The sequence below is a fragment of the Lycium ferocissimum genome, chromosome 4 (genome assembly GCF_029784015.1).
Source record: "Lycium ferocissimum isolate CSIRO_LF1 chromosome 4, AGI_CSIRO_Lferr_CH_V1, whole genome shotgun sequence".
Taxonomy (NCBI): domain Eukaryota; kingdom Viridiplantae; phylum Streptophyta; class Magnoliopsida; order Solanales; family Solanaceae; genus Lycium; species Lycium ferocissimum.
In genome coordinates, this window is record NC_081345.1 from 35,598,409 (window position 1) to 35,625,089 (window position 26,681).

The 26,681-nt window shown below is 34.3% G+C and overlaps 1 protein-coding gene and 1 pseudogene across 3 annotated transcripts; both read right to left on the reverse strand.

The window, feature by feature from the left end:
* Window positions 1-14,115: 14,115 nt before the first annotated feature.
* LOC132052582 (uncharacterized) lies at window positions 14,116-16,049 on the reverse strand (annotated as a pseudogene).
* Window positions 16,050-20,846: 4,797 nt separating this feature from the next.
* On the reverse strand, window positions 20,847-26,614 carry LOC132052583 (uncharacterized). Of its 3 annotated transcripts, none has more exons than XM_059444185.1 (11): window positions 26,148-26,601; window positions 25,337-25,527; window positions 25,183-25,243; window positions 24,881-25,038; window positions 24,248-24,325; window positions 24,076-24,163; window positions 23,107-23,225; window positions 22,548-22,673; window positions 21,734-21,827; window positions 21,213-21,367; window positions 20,847-21,040 (listed from the first exon to the last, which is right to left on the reverse strand). In XM_059444185.1, exons 1-11 carry the CDS (start codon window positions 26,338-26,340, stop codon window positions 20,981-20,983), a joined length of 1,323 nt encoding a protein of 440 aa, XP_059300168.1. In that variant the 5' UTR covers window positions 26,341-26,601; the 3' UTR covers window positions 20,847-20,980. The 3 variants fall into 3 exon arrangements, with proteins under 3 accessions (XP_059300168.1, XP_059300169.1, XP_059300170.1); XM_059444186.1 differs by having other exon boundaries at window positions 24,248-24,302; window positions 24,990-25,038; window positions 26,148-26,594; XM_059444187.1 differs by lacking the exon at window positions 20,847-21,040 and having other exon boundaries at window positions 21,228-21,367; window positions 21,684-21,827; window positions 26,148-26,614.
* Between the last annotated feature and the right edge of the window lie 67 nt (window positions 26,615-26,681).

Here is a 26,681-nt window from a genome sequence, read left to right on the forward strand (position 1 = left end):
ATATGAAGCACTGGCCTTAGTTGGCTTCTACGTGGACCCTCTCTCTTCTATAATTTTTTTCAAAAATTCCGAATTATTATCTATCTCTAATTCATTTCCTTTTTGTTTGTTTACTTTTCATGCTGAAAATAAACTTAAGAATAGCATTAATATCCTTACTCTCCTAGTCTTAAATTGTTGTTTTGTTTAAGCGTCCACTTCTCGAACCTGCAATGCAAAGTAAAATAGAAATATCTTTATGTTTTTCTTGAGTTAAAACATAGTAGATACTAAGTAATATATTAGTGAGTACATCAAAGATTACACCAAGTCACACTCTTTGTTTTTTTTTTTTAAATATAAGAAATTACTAAAATATTTGACATTTTAAAAAACTTTGGGTTGCGTGTACGCCTGCAAATGGTGGGGGAGAGGAAGATGGAAAAGGGCAGATATTTTAGTCTTTTTAGCGGGACTTAAATTTTGTACCCATGTTCTGCAAGTTGGAGCGACAAAAATGAATAATAATTTAATGAATTTAATTATATACTTTGTTAGTGTAAGAATTTTAGTTTTACCGTACAATTTTTAATTGTTGTAATAGGTATTTCGTGTTATTTTCAAGATTAGAAATCTCATCTCAAGGAAATTTATCAGTAGATATCATTGGAGTAATTTGATAGTATAAAAAAATTATTTATATTGATGATGTAAAGGGCAAAATTCGTGGACACCAAGTGGACTTATCAAGAGATGACGACATTAATGGTGATGGTGACGATAAGGTCGATTGAGTCGAGAAATGAGTCTTAAAAACATAGACACTCACGAGAAGTCATTTGTAAGAATCCTATGGAGACGAAACTATAAAGGACCAAACAAAGATTCCAACTAACTCTGGTAAACATCATTCAATGCACAATCGTTATAAGAAATCCCAAGTCTTCCTTGAGTCTTCAACGTGAATTAATAAGCCACACCCCTTAATTACCTTTTATTGTAGCATTAATATTGGTAATTAAGAAGACATGATTTATGGATCATGCATCATAGCTCTAGTATAAATAGAGGTTCTCATTCCATTATAAGGCATCTGAAATCTAATAGAGAACAAATACTCTTAAAGCAATTTCTTATTCTTGGTCCTGATTGTTCTTGAGAAGGCTTTGACGTATAGCTTGTCCGGATATTCTAGCTCATCATTTCGTCAAGGCTCAGACTATTTACTTCAATTATTATTTTGCTTTATTTCAATAATCTTGCTTGTTAGTACTAATTTATCTCATATTTTTTATTACATTGATCCACAACGTATACAAATTCAACTGTACTAATTGACGAGTAAACAGATGATGCATATAACTTAATCAAATTTAGAGCAAAAGAACTCTGTGTGTGTATGTATAGATTAAAATAAATAAAAAAATGATCAGTGGAGCATTCAAGTTTATGATTACCAGCGGAAAAAGAAATTAAACTCGAGATCTGTCAATTATTTCCTTGTTCTCTCCGTCGTTTATTGGATTAATTAGGAACTAGCTACTTCACATTAGATAAGATCTGATTAAAAAATGTTGGATTTGAGATATCCAAACAAACAGATATTACTTAATTAAAAATTTCACAAGTCACTCTCATTAATCAAGTAGATTTTTTTTTTTTTTTTCAAAAAAGCCCTCATGCCTTCGAGGGGTTATAAATCAAATGCTAAAGTTCATATATTTTGTACTTCTTGAATGGCATGGGCAATATTTCTCTACAAGTCTACCCTAATTCTTTAACCATGTGTGTTTTAGCTATTCTTCTATACGGTAGGTATATTGCCTGTTACATCAACATAAAGAATGAATTGTAGTAATATTTAATTACGTGCTCGTGGAGAATATGAAAACAAATCAAGATTAGTTGTAGTCTGTAGGATTTACAAGAAATGTTTTTTAATATAATTGTGGTGTTCGGCTAATTTTCGCCCAAAGATACAAAATAATTCTCATCAGTATAAGTATTCAGAACTCCGTCCACCAAAATTTAAGTTGGTATAAAGAAATTAAATCTTCAAACATTTTATTTACATTAAAATTAATTAAATTTTAGTTTCCTATATTTGACTCACCTTTTTTTTTTTTTTTTTTTTTTTTTAAACGGTTAAACCATTATCGTAAGTGCACAAAAAATGCCAAATATATATAGCTAGTAAATAAATGGACCAAGGACCACAAACATTGAAGGAGTAGGAGTAAAGCATGCTTCTGTTCAGACTAGGATATCCAAACAAGTTTTAACTACTTTTTGCAAACCAAATATCACTTAATGAATTTATGTGCATACCATATTCTTTGCTTCTATCTAAAGTAGCTAATTTTAGAGGAACTGAAATGTAGACATATGGATGGGTGGTGACTGGCGAGCTCTAAGGAGGGAATATTAGGAGAAGGAGAATTTTTTTTTTTTTTTTAACAAAAAATAGTTTACTGTTTTCTAAAACTACTAGAGCAAATTTAAGTGATTTTTATGAAATAAAAATAGTTTAGAACTTTGGTGCAATAAAATAATAAAAAAAAGTGACCATTCGTGAAATTAACGGTGTTCATAGGTCAGCTTTTGGTAAAAACCAAACCGATAGTCGGTTTTTCAATTATTAAAACCAAACCAAATCAAATATAATACACATTTATAGGTATGTTAAATTGTTGTCAGTTTGGTTTGTTCTTTCGATTCTTAAGAAATTTACTTGTATTTATTTCTTTCTTTTTTTATTAGAAAAGAATTTTTCTTTCTTTGCCAACTCATAAGAGTTATAATCCTTTATTACCCTTCTATCATGGTGACTATATATATATATATATATATATATATATATATTTTGGATTATGGAGAGATTGTTTTGAAATTTATAAGCTTTAATTAGGTGAATAAAGTTTGTAATAAATGCAAAAAGGTCTAGGTAAAAATTTCAGGTTGTTTCTTTATGTAAATTGGTTCGGTTCATGTCGTATTTTTTTTTATTAAAGAAATTGGCTTAAAGATGTCTATTAAAGACAAAAATAATGGTAAAAATAAAACTTTGATGAAAAAGACCACATAATTTTTTTAAATTTATTCATGAAACTTAATATATTGGACACATAATTTGTCGATTTTGTTTTTTCTTCGGTTTATCTTTAGTAAGACCAGATCAAATCATACAAAAGATTATCATTTTCTTAAAATTTAAAACCAATAAAAATAAACCGAAAAGATATCAATTTATTTAATTGATGATTCAGTTTTTCACCAAACCCTAAACACACCTACCTACAGTAACCGTTTGACGAAAGAACAAATTTTATAGTATGTTGATAAAGGAGGACGTGTGTGGCTCTGCAATCTAATTCTTGTGTGGCTCTGCAATCTAATTCTTACTTGCTACATGAATTAATAATGATCACATGCACTCTTTTGACTTTTTCATTGCCGGCAGCTTGATTAAAGGCTGGAAAGAATGTCATATAGGCTGCCTTGTGGCAAAAGTTTTTGCATCACTAATGAAAGCTGTTTACTCTGGGACCATTAGTATGTTGTTTAATGTATTTGAATTTTGTACAAAATGTATAAGTAGACATTTACTTATAAAACATTTATGATAAGTATATCACATGGTATGATGGAACTTATTAATAGAAGAATATTGAACGACACACTCCTAGCACATCGATGGTACTGTTTTATCCTTTTACAACCATAACATGCTTGATATAATGTCCTAAAGCAGATCTGGAAATTTAAATACTTAACGCAGCTGCTATTTACAGTATACCAAAATAAATATTTTAATTAAAATGAACCAAAAATTAAAATGTACACAATATCACTTAATTAGAGTCGGAGGAGCTCTTTTAATGAGTTCAACTTAACCAGTATTTTCGTCTCAAAATCTAATTTATTTGCCATTTATTATTTTTGGCTTTTATCGATTGCTATGCTCATCATTATTGAAAATTTATAAAAGTTACTACAACAAAATACTAAATTTTGAACTCATAATTGTGAATGAATTTTTAAATTACCAACTCAGAGAAAATATAGCGAAGAAAAGTAAATGGGGAGACCTTCATAAATTTAAGATCGTTAACTAAGATTGGAAGATTCAACTAAAGAAGAGGTTCTTTGGAAAAGAAGTGTTTATCAATTGCTTTGAAGTGGTATGTTATTAATCCCGCTTGATTATAAATAAATTCCGCCACCCCTATTTATACTTTGTCTAGGGATGGTTCTAGATAATTATCTGATATATATACAAAATATCTGGTTAGCCTTATCTTCTAACACTACCTAATATCTTAGATTTTTATTAAGATATTTATCAAAGATACTCTACTGATATTCTAGAATCATTAATAAATATCTAGATTTTTTGTATTCCAAAAATCTACTTTATAATTCTCACATTCCCCCTTAAAGTGAATTTTGGAACTAGCCCAAGCTTGTCGCGAAAAAATCCTCGAATGAAGCTTTGTGGAAGTGACTTAGTGAAGATATCGAATATTCTCGACTTAGCACTTCCAGTATTTATAGTTCCATCAAGAACTTTTTCTTTGACTTAAATGATGTTCCACCTCACGCGCTTTTAGTTCTTGCATGGAATACCGGATCAAGTTTGCGAGCATGATGGCACTTTGATTGTCTCCGAAAATGTTAGCTGGCTTTTGATATAGCAGTATGCAAATCTTCAAAGAAGTTTGGAGCCATACATTCTTGAAAGCGAGAGCCGTTTTATATTCCGTCATAGTTGATAAGAACCGAGTCTTGCTTCTGTTGCCCCAAGAAACACTTATTCCACCACAAAGAAAAATATAAATTTAACGTTGATTTTCGATCATCCCATCACCACTAAAATCGGCGTCGATATCTAGTTAATACCAAATCATTCTTCTTGGAAGAGTAGGCCCATATTTGATGTTGAGTTGATGTATTTCAATCCTCTTTGGGCAGCTTTCCAAGTCGCTTTCTTGGTGATTGCATCATAAATACACACATATCCAAAAAAAGCAATATCCGCCTTGTAATAGTCAAATACAAAAGACTTCCAACAAGAGCTCTTTAAAGGCTGGGATCCGCAAGAAGTGAGCCTTCTTCACGCCTTAACCTCGTGCTAGTCTCAAGAGAGTGAGTAGAGCACTTTTTGCTTTGTTTTATCCCAAACCTCTCAACAAGCTTTCTGCATACCTTCTTCGGGTAACAAGATCCCTTTACTCGTGTTTGTCACCTCTAAGCCAAGAAAATACGTAGCTCTCCCAACTTCTTGATATCAAATCTTTATGGAAAGCTCCTCTTAAAGCCTTGCAACTTCATCATCATTGTTTCTTTCGTTATTATCATGTTATCCACATAACAGAACAACAAATACGCAAGTCTCCATGTTTCTTAACAAACAAGCTAGATTCAACGTGATGCAAAGATATCTATAAAAATATAAATATGGTGCAATTTTTCCATACCATGCTTCGAGCTCCGCTTTGAGTCCATAAAGTGCTTTCTTAAGCTTACATAATCAAGATGTAGTTATAGACATACCCGTGGTTGATCCATATAGATATCTTTTCAAGTTTCCCGTATAAGAAGGCATTCTTCACGCAAGTTGCCATAATTTCCAACCGTACGAGGTCGCGGCATTTGCTAGTACAACCCCGAACCGAGATCATCTTAGCCAACTGGACCGAAGGTTTCTTCATAGTCTTCACCATACTTTTGAGAAAATCCTCGAAAACTAGCCTTTGCTTTATATCCGTTTATGCTGCCATTTGCTCTTCTTTAATTTTGTAAACCCATTTTGCAAGATATGGGTTGTACATCTTTGGCTTTGGTACAAGGCTCCAAGTTTGATTTTTTATTAAAGCCTCCATTTCATCATTCATAGCAAGTCTCCCACTCTTTGACTCCTTTAGCTTCTTCAAAGGAGGCGGTTCTTCATCGTCAATTAGTCCTACAAAAAAGCAAGAATACGTACTAACAAAATTTTCATCTCTGAAGCGGGCTGGCTTAACAATAGTTCTTCTTGGTCTTTGTGAATCACGTGAATTATCTTCTTGTTCAGTTTCATATTGTTGAGTTCCAGGGCTCCCCCTTTCTCTTAGCTCCTCTGCAGCTGTATTATCCGAAGAAACACCTATGATAGGTAAGTTTGGAACTCCAGGATTTAAGATTTTAGGTTCCCTCCTTCAAGTCGCTTTCTCTATAATATGAGGAGACTTCATCAAATACGGTATCACGAGAAACAATGAAGCGATGAGTTTTCTGGTCCATGTACTTTCAACCCTTTTTCCTTTCGTCATATCCAACAAAGATGCATTTCCTTGCCTTGGCATCCAACTGCTTCGTCGAGAACTGGATATGAACATAACGTATGAGAGCCAAAAACTCTTAGGTGTTTGATGCTAGGATTTTCCCCAAACATTAATTCATAGGGTGACTTCATGTTGTTTGGAGAAAAACGGATCCTCGTTGATCACATATGTTGCACATTTCATGCCTTGACCCATAATGCCTAGGTAATTTTATGAAGCCAACTTTTACATGTCTCGGTGTTGTCGAATCTTTCTTTCTACCACTCCATTTTGTTGTGGTGTATCAAAGACAAGTGAGTTCTCTTTAATACCATGCTAACGACAAAAGAGAGAAATTCTTCGTAAGTGAACTCACCACCATTATCGACCGCAACCGCCTTATTCCGGAACCGAGCTCGCCTTCAACCATTTCTTCGAACTCCATAAACTTGCCGAAAACTTCGACTTATGCCTCACAAAGTAAACCCAAGTGAATCTAGTAAAATCATCAATGAGAATTAACATATAAGAATATTTCTGAGATAAAAGAGTTCTGTTGGCCCCATCAAATCATCAGAATTAGTTCTAGAAGAAAGCATTGCATCTTGACAAGGATCTATCAAACGGAAGACGCGTGCCTTCCGTATTGACATCCTTCACAAATCTCTCCTCCACCAAAGTTACTTAAGTTTGGTAATCCTTTTCTAGATTGAATTTCACCATAGCTTTTAATTTATCCATGCCAAGATGCCCAAGTCTAGCATACCACGTATATGTATTATCATTGCTACTCATCTTCTCAATATATGAAATTGAGGGTATAAGACATATAAATCATTAACTCTCTTACCAAGATGAATGATATTCGCCTTGAGTTCTTTGATATTTCAAGGAATTTCACGTCATGTGGACCAAATAATAGTTAACTTCAAAGATCTACTACATTTGCAGAATCGAAAATAGATTTTTCCTCATATCTGGAACATGAAAGACACTGTTCAGAGTGATAGAGTCCTTCTGCTTCTCATTGATGACAACAGAGCCTTCCTTCTCCATATGATGAACTGACTTATCTCGTTGTTACAATGACATGACGACCATTGTATTTTTTAAGTTGGAAAATTTAGATTTATCTCCCAGGCGAGATGGCCCACATCCTCGAATCCACAATCCAGCCTTTTTCAAAATTGATAAGCCACGGCATCTATTGCTTCGAGTCTCGCCACAAAGCACCTTCCCTAGTCTTCTTTTTTCAAGAACTTTCTCGGTTTGAGCCATATTACTTCTTTGACCTCGCAATATCTTTTACGTGTCCCATTTGCCGCACCGATAGCATTCGGGAGGCTTAACTTACCGTGATTGTTAGACACTCTTCCTTCTTTCCCGGCGAGCTTGAACCTCCGAGAGAGAGAGTACAACGTATCTCTTGCTTTTCCTTTAAAATTTCTCTTATCGGCTACAAGAGCATTTCCTTCACCTTCTTTGACAAATACACTGCCCAATTGTTTGGCTAATAGCTCCCGTGACGATAACAAATTCTCAAATTCCTCCAAGGATGATTGTTGAGCCCATCCTTGAATTGATGTAACAAAGGAATATATTCTCGATCTTCAAACCACGAATGATAATTCTTCTCATTCGTGCTTCGTAAATAGCCTCGTCCGGATTTAATAGAGATATTTCGTAACATGAGTTTTTAATCTTCAAGAAGTACTCAAAGAAATAGAAAGATTACCTGAATGGTGTTGGCCAATTCGTTCTCCAAAATACAGAGCTGAACAGCTTCATCCTTCTTTTGAACAAACGATCATGGTCCTCCATATTTCCATGAAATATTTACACCTTATAATATGATCAAATAAATCGGGAGAGATGGACCTCTTTCGACGAACTCCGCCTTGGCATTAATCGTCACTTCTTACGCGCGTAATTTGCTTTCCGCACGAGTGAGGATTCGTGTTACCCCATTAACAACTTCCCACAAATCCTCGCCAACAAGGTAGGACTCCAAACAAAATCTTCCATACCTCGTAGTTGATCGGTTCAATAATTCCATCCCAGGTTAAGACGACCACACACATCCATTTAGAAAAAAAACAATTGAATCGACCACTAACCCGATCTTGAAAATATATCCGAGAGCCAACGTATGGCTATGGCTCGATACCATCGTGAGAGAAATATAGCGTAAGAAAAGTAAATCGGGAGACCTTCTTAGCTCCAAAATCGTTAACTAAGATTGAAGATTCAACTAAGAAAGAAGCTTTGAAAGGGAGTTGTTTACTTATCAATTGCTTTCAAGTGGGCTGTATTAACTCCCTTGATTGCAAATGTTCAAAGTCACCCTATTTATACTTGTCCCGGATGGTTAGATAGAATTATGCAGATATATCTACAAAATATCTAGGGGCTACTTATCTTCTAACACTACTCTAATATCTAGATTTTTCTTTAAAGATATTTATCAAAGATACTTACTGCGCTTATTCTAATCATTACTAAATATCTAGGATTTTTTGTAGTTCCAAAAAATCTACTTTATAATTTCACACAACTCAAGTTTAAATTATGAATTCGTCTTTTCAATTAATTAAACATAAGCAAATCATGAAAAATTATATACAAGACACATGTCTTACGTTCTTTACTTGATATAAATAGCGAAGGAATATTTTTTTTTTTTTTTTTTTTTGGTAGCAGCGGATCCTGCTAGAATTAAGAAGTGTTCGATTGTAATTGAATTCATATATAATAGTCTGGTCGGATATAAATGACCTAGAGATTGAAGATGGCCTAACAAAGATGTAGCGCTACAAAATTGCTGTCTTACATTAAATATTCAATGAATTTGTAAGTAATTACAAAAAATATCCCTTCTTTTAATTAAATGACTAAGGATAAAATCAGTTTAAAATGGATAATCATAGAACCCCTTCTAACAACTACAATATCTTATTCAAATCAGAACGTTGTTAATCTGCTCCTGTCAATTGATCAAGTTGCACATTAAGGCCGGAATATTAGTTTATAAATCATTAGTTAGGAGCTGATACTAGGCTCCTGATTTTATTCCAGAAAGCAATTAACTGTTAACATTTAGTGTTGGTAGATTTCGTCCCTTATAATCACAATTATCAGACATCGTTCGTTGACTAGAGAATATTACGTCATAATCACGTGAATAAACATAAGAGTAAACTTGAATTCACATCTACTGTATATATATTTCTTAAAATAATCCTCCACATATATAGGTATGGAGGATTTTTTAAAACAGTCTCCCTATCTCCCAAGGTAGGGGCATGATATGCGTACACTTTACCCTCCCCGACTCCACTAAGTGAAATTTCACTGGGTATGTTATTGTTGTATGTATAGGTATGTGGGGAATGAGATCATCATATCGTTGCAGCGATGTATTCTCATGATTTTTTTTCTTCTAAAATTAAATAATTCGACTAGAATTTTTTCTGTATCCATTCAAAAAATGTCAAAATGAGTTACGATTATTAACATATTACATAGTGCTTGCAAGAACATAGATAAAGGATAAATATAAGCAAATATGGTATTTCATATCCCTTGAGGGGAAAAAAAAAGGCAATAACCGCATAATTAGTCCTCTATATTTATTATGAAAATGGTTTAAACTCTGTGCAAAATATAGAAAAGGTAAATTTGAGTCCCTTTATATTATGTGCACTAAATAACTGTTTTAGTTCAACTAATTATGGCGGACCAAAGGATTAGATAACCATTAGCTTAATGCCGACCGGTGGAGTTGATGACTCGTAACCTAATGATATTTTACCTGCTCTAAAAGATGTTTTAACCCATAATTGTTTTTTAGAGAAAATAAATTAAGAATAAAGTACCTACTGAACTAACTAATCAAATCTGAAAAAAGTGGTTGTACCAATGATTAACGTAAAGTTAGTTAAGATTAAGCATGAAGCTTCTTTTTCTTCTTATCTTTACTAATTGGTCATAATTAGCATCTCCCAAAGCTAAAAAGATCAAGATATTAGGTAAGTAATTAACTAAAGCGAATCTTCATTGTAACGACGCCAAGATTTTCGTTTGAAAAGCAAACAAATTATTTTAGTAGTTTAAACTATAACTAATAAAGTACAGTAAAATAATTCTCTACTTCTGGGTTCAAATGCTAAGACGCTAAACGCAGGGTTGTAACCAAAACTTCATAAGTACACTTTGTTGCATACAGTGATACAAAGAATAATTTTAATTGTGCATTTTATACATATTGCAATAGTGTAGTAGCGGAATCAGAAATTCATACAAGGTGATTCAAAAAATAAAATAAATTAAAGTGTCACATCTAAAATCTGAATCAGTGACATAAGGCAATTTTGAACCCTTTTAGTCATATATTACCAAAAAGATTTGTTTTTGCTCGTCACGCAATACAATTTTTCCTCGAAGCAGATTTAATTGAGAACCCTGTTGGCTCCAGTTAGCTCTGCCACTATCAAGGCCATTCTAAATATATTTAAAAACCTTTACACAATCGATAAAAGGCAGGTGTACGCAACATTTTTTTATATAATGTGTAACCTGGTTCTAAAATTTACATGTTGATTTAATTTTCCTCACCTTTTTTAAAAATAAGCTGGGAAAAAAGAAAGCGATTAAAAATCAATCTAACACTGTATAAAAGAATATGAACATCCAACTTAAAATCTAAAATACACGATTCATAAAGAAAATATGTAGCATTCTTTGACATCAATACTTTGGAGGGGAAGAGTTAATTATATGTTTGTACTTTGCACTGTGCAAACTTTTACCATGGAAGTGCAACGACAGAAAAGCTTCTCAAAAAGAGATTTATTTTGTACTTTCAAGTTTTTCTTAAATGCTTTGATCCTCCATCGGTGATTAATTTCGAAAAGATTATAATGACAAAGACTACAAACCTAAGTGCCGATCCTCATGTTGCCTCAACAAATAACATTAAAGTTGGCCAATTGATAACGACATGTAAGAAAGAAATTTCTGCTATTAATGCTTCGGTTGAACTTGGACCCTTTGCAGTGTTTGCATAAAAATATCAAGAGGTTCACACAACAAAAGGGGTGAGATATACATATGCACCGACTATTATGCTTCCTATTTTTTGGTCAATATTTTAGCTTCCCAAATTAAGTAACTAATCATGGAAAAAGAATGTACTACCTCGGTTACATATTAGTTGTCTACATTACTAAAAATATCCGTCTCAAATACTTGTTCATTTACAAACCAAGATAGAATTAATTATTTTTTTCTATTTTGTCCTTAACATTAATTGTTTTTTAAATTAACCACTATTGGTTAGAGTGCAATTAATTGGAGAGATAAGGGTAATGTAGTAAAAATACAACTTTATTTATTATTTCTTAAAGCTACGCTGTGCCATAAACTCAAAGAATACGAAAGACTTATATAGTTCTATTTTTGACTCAAAAGAATTTAATAGTAGTATAATACGTGATAATTAGAGTTCTGACGGTGCTTGCGCCTCGTAACGTCAAGCTGCTATAGAACATTTTACTTCTCAACTATAAGACTTTTTGTTGCAAAAGCCGGACAAGCAAATGATTTAACAATCGAACGGTAAATCAAAAAGCGATAAGAATTTGCTATATATTCCACGCACACATCCCTTAGTAGGCTTTTTTTCTACATACCCGAGAACGGAAATTTTATTTCGTGGTTACAAGAAACACAAACTGGTGCTTTTAATAAATAGTACAGGACAAGGACACGAGAGCATTAAAACCTACGGACCATTATTCCTATAGTTCTCATAGTGACTTGTACATCAATACTGATATTATTTACTATTTTGATTTGATGAAAATTGCTAGTATTGAAGATCTAAATCAAGGTACATTCCGTCATTTCTTTTAATGTGAATTAAATCTAGTCCAATAAACGCTGTAAGTTGGTCAGATACTCAGATTGATTATTGACAAGCAAAAAATATCAAATATAATTTGGATAGATGAATCTCTCTCCCTCAAAAACCCAAGTAGCAATATTATAGAGCCCCACAAAATGACTAGCTTGTTGTCAATTTAAATTTGGAAAACAGCCAATCATCCCTCCTTTATTGGAATACATGATGAAATACTTTGTTTTATCATATGAATACATTTTTGTAGAGCCGCACAAATCACTTGAATAGTACTTCCGCCTTGTTTTTGACACTCCAAATGCCCATCTCTACCTTCTCCTACTGTCACCACTAAAGGATATTAGAGAATCCCTAATATTAGATAATTATTTAAATGCATACAGAGTATTAAAATACATTATGGAACTAAATTAAGCATTTATGATATTGAGGATTCGTATAACCGACTTCAACTAGCTTGAAATTGAGACACAATTGTTATTAAGTTTGATACGTACCCATAGAGGTATATTCAATGTAAAGTATTTAACATCCAAGCATAAGGAGGCTAACTAATACTAATAGTTTTGTCTAAGAAAGAAACAAATCGAGCGCTAAAAAAATGCATTGAATTACAATGCTAACTCCTAGCAATATTGGGACATAATGAATGGCAAACATGAATGATCACTTCAAGAAGGGTTTGGCTTATCAATCATGATCCTTGTCCTGATATTGATGTTTCATTTTAGACTCTATCTTATAAATTCATATTTCTCTAGTGATTGAGACTGATGGCCTTTCTTGGACACTATTGAACAGAGATTTCTGTGAATGAGAATAGAGTTTTAGCTTGTGGGGTTTCCTAAGAGAACGTATTACGTTTTGGTTCTAAGAAAATAATTCCAAAAATATCACTATCTCAATATACCAAAGTGCTTTCTCTTCCTTATGGTCGAACTCTGAAGAACAGTAAATCTCTCAACATAACTTTTTTCCCCAAAAATAAGTAAATTTTAACACCGAAGTACAAAATAATTGCTGAACGATGGGTATAGCTGAAATACTTTTTTATCATTATTTACAAGAGAAAATTAGGATCCAACTTTTGGACACAAATTGTCACCTTTGATAATAGTAAAGAAATTGAGTCTGTGACAAGATTGAGACGCTTAACCAAGTCCAATTGTTAATAACTCACACTATTCTAGATACAGCAATAAAGAAACTAGTTAAGACTCGTTTGTATTGGCATTCCACGTGCTATGTTTCTGTAATTGTTAATCCAATACACAGTAGTGACTTCAAGAGGAATGAAACTCAGAAGCTAATGTAGGTCCTCAATGATTTAATAAAGGATTTAAGTTACATAAGAGTTCAAAAATTCTTGTACATTTCAATATAGTTCAACTTGGAACAGCAGGTTATTTATCATTGGTTATCAAATAGTGATACCTAAAACTTATTTACTCTCAGCCATCTTTAGTAATTGGATAAAGGCCCACGCCCCCCCATCGAGGAAAAGTAAATTGTGTGTATTGCATTGCAATAGCGTAACATCAAATTTTGGAGCCCAGCCAAGATCAACCTACTCAAGCAGGAACTAACTTTCATCCCCGATTTGCTTATTGATAAACTTGCGTGTCTTGAGCTAACGTGCACAAAAGGGATTACCCTCTCTCCATCCTCTCTCCCTTACTGCCGAACTAGACAACGTTGAAATAATATTAGGTGAGTTAAATTGATGTAAATGTTAAAGTTGTTAACTTCACTTCACTTCAGTAAAAAATCAACAGACAACAGCTTATACTAATTGAGACAACTCTTTACAAGTCTGAATGACAAAAAGTTTCAAGAGAAATACTGTTCTCATGGATTCTTTCTCAGGTTTAATTTACAGTAACATGTTATTTTCACATTACGAACAGATGGATGTAGTGAAGAAGCTAATTTTTATATAACTATTCAACAACAGTAGGAGTGTAGCACATCTTTTACTTGGAATTCGAAAGAAAATATTCAGCTTCCTTTAACTGGAATATCCAATTCATTCTTTTAGCAAGTAGAAAAAAAAAATAGACCAAGTAGCAACAACAATCGACAAACTCTAAAAGTTTCCTTGTTCTACCATCAACTAATCATCACAGATCTATTCAGAAAAATTAGAGGCAAAATGAGTCACTTGGAGGGTCGACTGCTCAACTGTATTCTTGTAGGTGCTCATAAATTAATTACTTCTTCAAGGCTCTGAAAAATAACTAGTATAGTCACCAAGTCCAGCTATACAGAGGCATACAGAGGAAGTAGCTCTGTAGCTGCACCTTGAAGTAAACAAAAGAACTGATGCCTCTACACCTTGAATGAGAAAGGCCCATTGTCATGCCTACCAGGTAAGTTCTCTACATACTTGTGAGGAGAAACCCAAGCAAAAAAAATTGCTACAGCATGCAACAGACCTGTTATTTCACTAGTTTTCTTGCTCGCCGGGATGCCGATATGGCAAGAATCTGTGGTCTTTCGAAGCATTCTTGCGCCTTTTCTTCTCAATATATGCTTCCAGTTTTCCAGATGCTTTGAGTTCCTTGTATTTCTCAATAAGCTTGCGCTTCTGAATTTCAGAATTTTTAAGGTAATAAGGTTGTTTCCCTTGCTTAGCAGCTTCTCTCTCTTTTTTCTTGTGCTCTTGCAGAATCTCTTTCTCAGTGTGCTTTGTTCCGGCTGATTTCAATTGTTTGTCAATCCAAGAAATGCGACCTTTCAGTTCAATTATCTCTTCTGGATCATTTAATTTCCTCAGCTGTTTCTTCAGCTCCTTTTTTTCTGCTGGAAGATTATCCTCGTAAAGAAAAATGTATCTCTTTTTGAATCGTTCTACATCGAGCTGGCCAGTTAAAGACTCAAAGCGAGGGTCACGCGTGGCCTTTTTAGGAACTTGGATAATTTCCCTAAATCTGCTCACTGGCTTCTTGCTACTCATCTCCATTGGCCTGTTCTTGTTTGCTCGGCTATGTTTTCCTTTTGAATTAAGCTTCCTATACACTGTATCTGACCCATCAGACCGTGCTCTCTGCAATTCCTCAAAGGTCACATCAGCAAGCTCCTCCTCTATTTCCTTTGCCTCCTCATCTTCAGGCGAAGATTCATGTTCATCAGTCTTCAAATTTGATTTTACTTGAACTGGCAACAGCTAACTTGTCTTTTCTCATCTCAACAATTTGATTCCGCTAGAGAAAAAGAACCTGAGAACTTTGCTGCAAAGAGAGTGAGAGGCTCATTTAGAACCTCCATGATAGTGGCATATACCACAAACCTAACAAAAGAATATGTACTATGTCGGCATACAAAAAAGCCAACGCCAACTTCACATGACTAAAATGTAAGTATATGCTCAAATTTAAGTGAAGTAGTTTCTTCTTTTGACAATGGTTCTCCTTCAAGCTCACAAGATACCTTGTCAGCTCGACTAATCCACAAATCACGAATGCCAAGTCTAAGCCTACCATACCACCAGAGTATTGTGACATGTAACTAGGATGTGAAAAATGACATCTCGATGTTATTAATTTTAACTCTCAACTTCTTAGTTGTCCCCTTGCGGTGTTTAAGTCAATTAGTTCAGCAGCTAGTATTCATTTAAAAGGAGCAAAACCCAGACTTTCAAAACAAATAGTCTAATACATAACTCTAAACCCCAGAAAGGTCTACCACTCATCTTGCTAATTTTACTGATACGAATAATGTTTAAAGCAAAAGGGCAATAGAGAATCAGTTTTTTTTGCAAATTTATCGTCCTTCCTACTTTGCACATACAATTTGGATATTCAAACATTTAACAGAAATACATACATACAGTGCAGAGCAAAACAAAACTGGTTAGCAACAAAACCTAAGTAGATACTCTTTAATCACACTCCAAAAACCACACTTAGAGTTTTGTATCTTAAGATTAGAAATTAATTGGTACCTTAAAGAGTGAAGAGCCGTCGAGGAGCAAGTGAGAGAAGCTTTAGCGTTTTCTCGAGTTTAGGGTATTGTAGTGTACGGGTTGTCCAATAATTCAGACTTGGATCTTAAGTACAAGGTCCAAGTTCAAAAGACCAAAGTTTTCTGGGCAATTCGCAGAATTGCCCTTCTTTTGGGGTGGTCTTTAAATTTTGCCCCTGTCATACCCTATTTTAACCTAAGTCAAAATAGTTTACGACATCCGGGTAATTCCGGGGTTATTTTAAAGTTAGGAGTCGCCACCTAATTATTTACGGTGAATTAGGGCACCTAAGGTTAATTAAAGTATTAATCTAGAGTTGATTTTATTTTAAAGTCTACGAAACCAAAATTCTGGACAAGGGTTCAATTAACCTAGAGGGAAGGTATTAGGCATCCTCTAAGTTCCATTAATAATGGTTAATCCGACCGGACTAAAATTAATTAGACCTTTTAAAAAAAGATATAAATTTAAAGTGTAAAGCAGCTAAGACACTACTAAAAGAAACTTTAGAGAGTTGATTTCAATTTGTAAAAGGTCAAGTCCTTTGAGTTCGCAAAAGTTGATTTGCAGACAATGGTAACTAAACGACCAAAACCTGAATAATTTGAAGCGGACTTAAATAGAAAAGGACTGAAAAAAAAAAAGTTTTAGACTCCGGTTTTATGTCTAGGTCTTGAAAAATATGATTTACCTATGGTCCAAATATTGCTAGATAGATATAAACTGATTACTGGTTTCAAGTCTCTTACACCTAAGGACGTATCACATGTAAGAACTAATTAGTCTATTATTAACTAAAGTGAAACCTTAAAGGAAACTTAATTATAAATTATGAATTAGCGTCGATCTTAATAGTCAATCACAAAACAAAATAAAGGATTAGCCACAGAGGAAATTTTAAACATTATAATGAGTAGGCCAAAGTAATGTAAATGATAAACGCCATTTTTGGCTTTCGCAAGATAGCAATGTCCTGCAATTTTCGGCTCAAGAGAGTAAGAGGGTAGACGATGAAAGGGGTGCGAACTCCGTAATCGGTATCGTTGAGTTTCAAAGTGAAACTCTTCGGCTCCGGTTGTACATGCGAAAGAAAAGAAGGGAATGGAAATTAGAAAAAAAAAAAAAAAAGAACTCAATTCTGAATTATGTAACGAAACTAACGGATAAAGAAATACAAAAAAAACATCTCGGCTTTGCACACGATGATTTAGACAAATTATTGAACTTGCATATATATATCCATAGCTTATTAATAGAACTCTCAGCACACGTACACAGATAACTAAATAATATTCCTGTTTAGATAACATATGATACTAAATAATATTCCTATTCAGAATCAAATATTCGTAACATACTACATGTACTTACGATGTCAACTAGGGTGAAGGACACAGACGATAGATTTCATTAAGAAAAATTGTAACTCAAGCTTCTTTTGGGAAAAAAAAAAAGACATTTACACATGTTTTAAACATGCCATCAGAGATTTGATTCATGGAGAAAGAAAACAGGCGTGAGTTTTATTATGATAAATAATAAACATAAACCAGTACAAAGAGAGATTTAAGTCATATAACTTCAATATCATCTTACGGCTCATTTCAATACAACAAGATATGGAGAACAATTTTAATATGCCATATTTTTTAGAAGCATTACAGACTCAAGCTTAACTAATATAGGCACTAAATAAAAACAGTCCAGATCATATCTTCTCTTTTAAAACTAAATGAATATATCCTTTTAACGTCCTATTTAGCACAACATAGATACATGACTACTAGCACACCCAAATATAGTAATCTGGTGAAAAATAAAATCGAGTTAAGATCTAACCTTTTTGTGGTGCAATGAACAAGGGCTTTGAGGTCTCAGCAGCTGTCGTGAACAAATAAACCGAACTCGACCAGCAAGAAGTTTCAACCGAAGCTGGACCGGAAAACCTCGAACAAGATCTCGCCGAAAATGGTCATTTCGTGGTGTTTTTATGAGTTGGGTTTCAATGATGTTTGAGGTGGCTCAAGGTATTTAAATGGCTGTTTTTGTGGTGATAGAGATGAGCGAACTGTTTTTCCAATGTAACAGTGGTGGCGCTAAAGTGGAGTTATGGTGGTTAACAACTTGTTTTCATGGTGGTAAAGGGGTTAAAGAGCTGGTTGCGTTTGGGTTGTTTTAAGCTGCTAACGTTTTCTATTTTTTTTTTTTGGAACTCCCTGTCTCTCTGTCCGTCCCTTTCTTATATAATGAGGCTCTTAGCTTTCTTTAGGGTTTAAGGAAATGAATCAAAGAATTATGGATTGGGTTGAGTAAAAGATGGGCTGCTGCATTTTTGGCGAAAAGGGCCAATTGGACTGGTCTGAAAAAGGAGTTTTGTGGGCTGATTGGGTTCAATTTGGCGAATTTTCATGGCCTTTTCTCCCTTCAACTTAATTCCTTTTGGGATTCTTAGTGATTAACTTCTAAGTGATTAACTAGTGATTAATATGTAGAAAAATAAAGATTTAATAAAGTATAATTAATTTAACGAGTACAAAAATCTGAAAATAAAAATGATGACGAACCATTTTACAATTTGTGATAAAGTAATTCTAGTAATGTCGAATGAAAGTAACGATATTAATAGTAGTAGCAATAAAAATAATGGTGAAAATAAAGTGTTTAGCTCGTCAATAAATTTAGAATCCCGAAGAAATAAATTAGAATAAAGGAGGGACAAAATTGGGTGTCAATGCCCCTCATATTTGAAATGTTTAAATTTTGCCCTTCGCTAACACCCATGTATTCCAGGTTCAAACCCACGCCGCGGTAAAATTTTAAAAAAATTCGCAAGGCGAGTTTAAATTTAAGCATGCCGCCAAGCATACACTTGTGAAGGAATTACAAGATTATGTTGATACTTATCTAATTTCGTATAAGTATGTCGGGTCCGGCATAACCCGTGATAACTTTGTGAAGGAATTATCAAAGTTATGCCGGGTCCTAACGAAATAAATATTTGAGTGATAAGTCATAGCAAGTTTTGTTACCGATTATCCCGGATCCTAGTGGTTGAAAATATTCAAATTCTCTGGAAAACAAGGTGTATCACGTGGAGGACTGAATCTACGTAATGGATAGCATTCGTGTGTTTGACCCATATCTATATAGCTTACTTACACCGGAATTATTGTCTTTGGCTTTATCTAAGATTTACTTCTTGACGGAATAAACGTCTTCTTGTCTTTGGAAATGGTACGAATCTTTGGTGCTGCAATCTGATGACGATGAGGTTGTCAATCGTGCGTACGGTGTGTTAATATTGTTAAGTTTGGATTCAATTTTATTTTAATTAGGATGGGCATGTAGTTAAAAATTATGTGAAGAACTGACTTTTTCTTGAATACTTATGCGCTTAATAATACTTAGCATCAGTATGCGGGTCCCGTATAACCTTAATTCTTTACAAAGGTATGTCAACTTTGCCCATTAAAAGTATGCCCCCCGCATAACTTTGTGAAGGAATTATCAAAGTTATAGCAATCTCGCATACTTACGCCAAGTCCCCCATGTACGCATGAGTATTTGGTCCCGCTAAAATTTGTAATTCCTTAACAAAAGTATGTCGGTCCAAAGATACACGCGACTCCAAACCTTTGTCTTGCGATTTTTTTTTTTAATTTATGCTTGAGCGGGGGGTTCATCTGAACCTCATGATTTCGGCCGCGAAAGCCTCAAAGCCTAACGCGAAGGGCAAAATTTAAAGACCACCCCAAAAGAAGGGCACTCCGCGCAAAAAATTGAAGTTTTCTGCCTTTTCTACACCTAAAAAAACAGCTAGTATAAAAATAATATTCTCCTTCAAACTTTTATATAATGGTAAAATTTATTTAATTTCGTCTAACATATTTATTTATAATCTTTTTTATGTTGCATTATTCTCTACTTTTTTTTTTTTTTATAAAGAAAAAAATCATGAATGTTTTGATTATATCTCTTCTACAACCTTTTTATAATTTAGGCAGAAATTCAAAAAAACAATTAGATATAACCTTTTATTTTCTATCGTTGTTAAATGTTAAAACGTTTTGTACAGAAAGACCATCTTATCTCAGCCCATCAAGTTATCTCATAATCAAAATTCAAGTATGTTGCGAAATAACTTAATTCTTACCAAGTTTTATGCGTTAGGCAACACAAGCAATTTTTTCTCTTGTAAATGGATAACATTGCCTTATTATATGATATATTACGATTTTCCAGGAAATGACGCATCCCCAAAAGTGTTCGATCTTGAATTTTTATCCCTGCTTAATAAAATCTTTAAAAAATGATCTTAACTTGAAAAAATTCGCTAGAAAAAACTTTTGTTGGTCATCAAACATAAGTTCTAGCGTTTGCCTATAAGGCAGAATTTATAGTCAATTGAGCAGGTTCACTGTCTTGAAATATCCTCAACTTCTACCTTATATGCAAAACTAATTTATCTCCACAACTTATATCCAATGGAAAATTTTCTAAAGTAGAGGCTATTTTTTAAAACTTTATCAAGTGGGCCCAAAATAAAGACGCTTCTTATGGAGGCCATTTGTGAGCTTAACCCACAAGAGCATATTATTGACTTGCGTTAATTCCTCTTTTTCTCTCTCTTGAACTATTTTGTGGAGGGTTAAATGCTTTTTATTAAGGTAGTAATCCATCGTGATTAACCATTAGTGAAATGCATAGTCTATAAAAAATGATAAACAGAAGGGAATGATTCCTACAGTTAGCAAAGTTCCCTGTTAAAAAAGAAAGAGAAACATAATCCAAAGATTAAACTGTGTCTTCTGCTATTCAGTGCCTCCATCCCTTTGAATGGCCATCCTCCATATAGGGCTCAAGAAAACCAATAAACTGCATATCCAATGGAAATTTCTTAGTCTCCACCAGCTAGTTTTTGAAAAAAAACCAACCTTAGCTACTTTTCACTGATCAGATACTCGTGGAAATTTCGTAACAACTGTTTTATGTTATATAAACTTTCATGAATGGTGAAATAAGAACATGAGCACTAAGCGTAGTATACCTTACTTCCATCTTTGGACCACCGTGCACCATAACCATTAGCAACTCTTATCTCAAAAACAACCCCATGTGGTGGAACAATATGCACATTCATCCAGCAGCAATGAGTTATCAAGTCGCTGATGACATCCAGGGCAACCCTATTTTTGTCGGAATCTGGAAAGTGAAAAAGATGAGCCAGTAGCTTCTTACGAAGAAAAACTAATCGCACAAAGAGAATTCTTGCTAGCAATATATGATCTTATTCTATCTCCTTCTCCACAACAGAGAGGTACATCCTGCAGTGCATAAGCTTACTCCACGGAAAGGCAACAAAGTCACAGAGCAGGGAATAAAGAGGCTAAATGCACCCATGTATAATATATTAATGATTTGTCTCATGGGTCAGGTGATGACAGGAATTGCCTTCCAGAAGCATAATGATACTCGCAAAAGAAAAATAACAAACATAGCTCAAGCATTAGAATCTCACATGCAACTCAAGAATATTTAGATTGAAGGGCCCTGGAATGAGGAACTAACCACTTCCAGAAAAACTACCCCAGTAGCTGTCGCTGCTCCTGTTCACATGCTTTGACAATGCCCTCGCTCCATCAGTCAAGGTACAACCTTTAGCCTGTTGCAAAGACAAACATTAGAGTTACTCCCGTATGCAAATATGAATAGATCTCTTTTGTAATGCTCCTGCTAGCATCTGTCTAGCATTCAGTAATGCCAGAAAATAAGTAAAACCAATTGGCATACAACAATAAAATATCCTGGGAAGAGGTTGCAACAAACAAGATCCATTGTTACTCTCCAAGCGTGGGATTTGGATGTGTGCGCTTAACTTCATTGACTGTTTTTCCAATTTTCTTCCTCTCTCCTACTTCTTTTAATAGGTCAACATTTTATCCACCATCCCTCAACCTACCCCCTCCCATAAACACAAAATATTGGTAACAAAAAATGGAGGGCAAAATTGCTATATTTTAAGCATAGGATCGGCATTAGCAAAGATTCCCAAACTATTTTAGTATAACAAGTTCAACTCCTGTCCTCTGGTTCTATCAAGTGGACCTTTGAGATTCTAACTTGTCTTGCCTTACTGTTTGCTTCTATTAGCCAAGAAATGCAGCAACGAGCTTTATGGAACATCAGAAGCAGCCAAATACAGTTTTTTCTCATCTTACTGTCATCTCAATTTACTTATATTAGAAAAATGTATCTCAATATATCCTTTACTTTCGACAATCATAATAACATAAAGCAGCTTATTCACAAGCAAGCAAAATTGTTCCCAGGACTATTTCACAAGGAGAAAAACTAACAACATAGTCATCAGGTCATATCATACATTTGGATTATGTGGCAACAGAAATGATGAGATTAGAGTAGATGCTGGTGGTGGAAGTGCCTCAGAAACTGTTCCAACTGTGCATACAAATCCTAAAAGCCTCTGAACACCTGCATAGCTGAGTTCCTGAATGAAAATAGAGACTCTGAATTAGGACTTGACAAACATCTCGGCTATCTATATATGCATCTGAAACAAATTTATGAAACTTTTCTTTTATCTTGTGAAAGAACTGGCACCATTACAAAGATAGTTGGCTTATGCATATCACTCTCTTGGACTAAAAAATAAGTTCCAAATACTTGCGGTAGTCTTCAGACAGAAGGGAAGGTCAGGAAAGTATTAAGTCGTTACTTTCTCTCGCGGAAAGTGACTCACTTCGGGGACCAGCATAGAAAGATCCTTATAGAGGTACAACAAGTTATTGACAAAAATATCTCAAAGAATCATTTCTAACTTTCAGGAGAACACAGCTGTAATGGTAGCAGTATGTCATTTTGACATGATCTAAATACTGTACCTCCAATGTCAAGATAAGTAGGGCTGAAAGCATACTCACAGAAAGCATGGAACCCAGATAAATGGAAGGCTGAGAAGCCAGCTTCTTAACACCGATAGCAAGAACACCATTTGACCTTTCTTTCTCTTCTGAGTAAAATTTCCGGTAAACTTGGACACCTGCGATTTGCATGTTTATACAACTTAACGTTCATATAAGGAACATCCATCATAAAGAGTTCCTTATTGATTATCCATTTTACTTATTGCAAGTATTAAGAAATTAGCTCCTAGCAGAAAGTAGCAAAGCCCAGTATATAATTAGCCTCACCATCTTTTCCTCCATATTTACAGATAAAAAATGGCTCTACCAAGTACCAATTAACAGAAAAAAGAGAAATGAAGGCTTTCACCTCACAAATCAGTTATCACTTAAACATATAACTTTCTAAAGAGCAAATAGGTCTCAAACGGTCCAATTATATTACAGTTTCTCTGGTAGATTTCAAGAAACCAACTATCACTTGGCTTTTAAATTCTAGTCGCAGATAGCGCGATTAGAAACCAAACTAGGGATGACAATAGTTATTTAACAATACCTCTTTTTTTTTTTTACTCTCAAATTATGTGTTTTCCACATCATTAGAAACAACAACACATTTACAGAGTTGAGGTAGTAAAATGATGAGCATCAGATGTGAGGTGAAAAGAATAGGAGAGATTGAGAAGGGAAGCCAGGATTTTTAAGATAGGGATAAGAAACCGTGTACCGTCACTCATTACCCTATAGGTGAATTGCCAAGGAACGATTCAGGGAGGGGAACCCCCTTTACCGTGGACAGTGGATCAAAGATAAACAACAATCTAACAGAAGATACTACTCTTAGATTCCAACATAAAATATTTGGTAAACATATAACCATAAAATATCCTTAATCGTCTTCCAAACATATTAAAAGTCCCTACAAACATGCAAGATATATGGAGTGAGAAGTGACATCCTCACCACCATACAGTAAGAGATTTCTACCTTCTTCAGCGGTATCAACTCCAGGAAGAACTTCTTGAAGACTCTCTGCTTCTAACATCTCGCGAAATGAATGATAATGATGGACATCCTGCAAATGGGCATCTGTTCAGTCAACTATAACAAGTGACAAACTGATACACAAAAAAGAAATAAATGTACATGACGAAAGTACCTGAACTTGAAGAACTAAACATTTGTTGACGAGGATGAAAGCACCTGGTTCAATGCTAACATCCAAAAAAGAAACCATCTGAGAGAGGAAAAAGAAGAACATATTCTTCTAGAAGATCAATGTATCGAAAATGCTTCCTGTCATTTTTAAGCAAATCCTTCTTTTAGAATGAAAGAATATTTCTTGAAGTTGAATCGTGAGGGTTCTGGTTTCAACACATTTGAAGATAAACCAGGACTAACTTTTCGGCACTGTACTAAAAGTGGTTTTATCATGAAATGCAATATCAAAAAGTCACGGGAGAAAAACGGTGAAATACAAATGTTACCTGTTTCAAAAAATAAAAGGTGAAATACAAGCAAACACGTTAAACAAAAACTACTAATAAAGAATGTCCCCGTGATCTAAAACATTAGAGATGAAAGTTCTTCCTGTGATGGAAACTTTGATGAGGGTTGGTATAAAACAACCGTACATGACTCCTTGGGCATCCTCTTCAGAGCATCTAAATTATCGCATACCACAGAAAATCAAGCGCTAACCAAAGACGGTTTTTTTTTACAAGGTATTCTAAAGATAGTATTTTGGCACATGACTTGATTGAGTGGACTTATTAAGGCACACGAACTTAACTGATTGGAGACCTTGAGAATCAGCATTAAGCACAACAAGTTTAACGAGGAGAGGGCAGAAGCAGTCAATAGAGTAAGCAAAATGCATGCAAGTCATAATGAAGTCATACTTATTATAATGTCCAACAGCACACCTTCCTTCAATTGTTTTCTTTCCATCTGCAAATAATTTCAAACACCTATAAAATAATTCAACTATGAAATCAACGGGAAAAATGCATTACAAACTAAAGGAAATTAAAATCTATGACAAGGTGAAAATTAATTTTGATATGAAAGCAATAGATCCAGATATTTTTATACTTCTAAGCAGGGAGAAGTAAGGCTCCTGAACATGGATTTCAAAGTCCACAGATTTTAGCACCTGTAGTTAGCAACATCCAATATATATTAACTTCAGAATAACGTATGAGTAACTGAAACAAACGGAAGAAACTCTATTGCATGCTTAACTCACATTGAGCAAATAAGAACCTTTTTCCTTTATTAAACTAGCCCAGTCTTCTTCCTTTTGCTTCAAAGAACTACTTTCTTGCATTTCTGCAATTTTGTTTTCTGTCATTGGCAAGGCTTCAGAAGAAATGGCCTCATATAAGGATGCTGCAAGGTGCTTGTATAAAGGATATAACGGAACTCCTACAGAAAGACCTGTCTTAGAAAGACAGAACAAGAGAAAGAATTATCAACTTGATAGAGTGTCAACTATCCAAAATCTGGAAAAGTAGTACAAAATAATTCTCATTGCATTAGTCAGCACCTACTCTCGGAATAACACTCTAAAGTGATAGCTCTTTTTCCTATATAATATAAAAGCAAAGATCCGTGTAGACAATCCCATCTAGTTGGCTTAAACTAGTTATCGGTGTTTGAAATAAGTGACATTTTGGAAACCCGACCAAAACTGCATACAAAGGAGAACATTTTTCTTTATCCCAAAAAGGAAAAATTCATAATGTTTAGTATCGAGTTTTTCATGACTGAGTTAGACCAACTCCTAAAGTTATGGCAACAATTAGGTTTAAACACTAGAAAAGAAAACTGTCAGCTAAACGCTTTATACATCCATTGTATGCCATATCTTTTAATGGCAAGGTAATCACATGTCAATTATTTAAAATTCAAGGATCATGCGTTTGTATTAATAGAGGGCATAAAAAATACCAAGTTGTGTAGCAAATGAGTTACTTCCAGTTCAGTTGCTCAAAATGTGGTACCACAAAAAGAGTAACAGAGATAAAACTCAGATGTCAGGCGAGAGGCAGAATTACCACTAGTGGAATTGGGAAGTAGGTTGGAAGAATTGTCTTGTAAGAGGGTGGAGCAGTAGTCTTTGGAGAGACCCAAGTTAATTTCAAGAGTGCTGTCTATGGAAGAAGCAAGTGTGAACCTCAGCAACTCTTCTATGCAGTCTTTCAGTTGCAGTGACGCTCCAAATCCTGGTGATGTTGGTTGAGATTCCATGTTTATCGACTTGTCCTGCTCTATAATCTTTATTTAATTTGACTCTGTTCATATGATGCTTCCTCTTCAAATAAGGAACACAAGTGACGTGATTTGTCTTTTATGGAACTTAGGAAATTGATGATCTAGGAAGCCTTTGACTTTGAGGATATGCTAGTTAACAAGATTCTCCGAATATACAAACTTTTAAGTGATTTACAAGAATGACCTGGCTGGTCCTTAAACTTTTGACACTTGCCCCATAAATAAAAATTCAATAAGTTTTGACCTTAGGTCATCAAGATTTGCCCACGAAGTATCCAAGGTCAAAAGTTCTAAGACAACCACCCATTTTCAAAGTA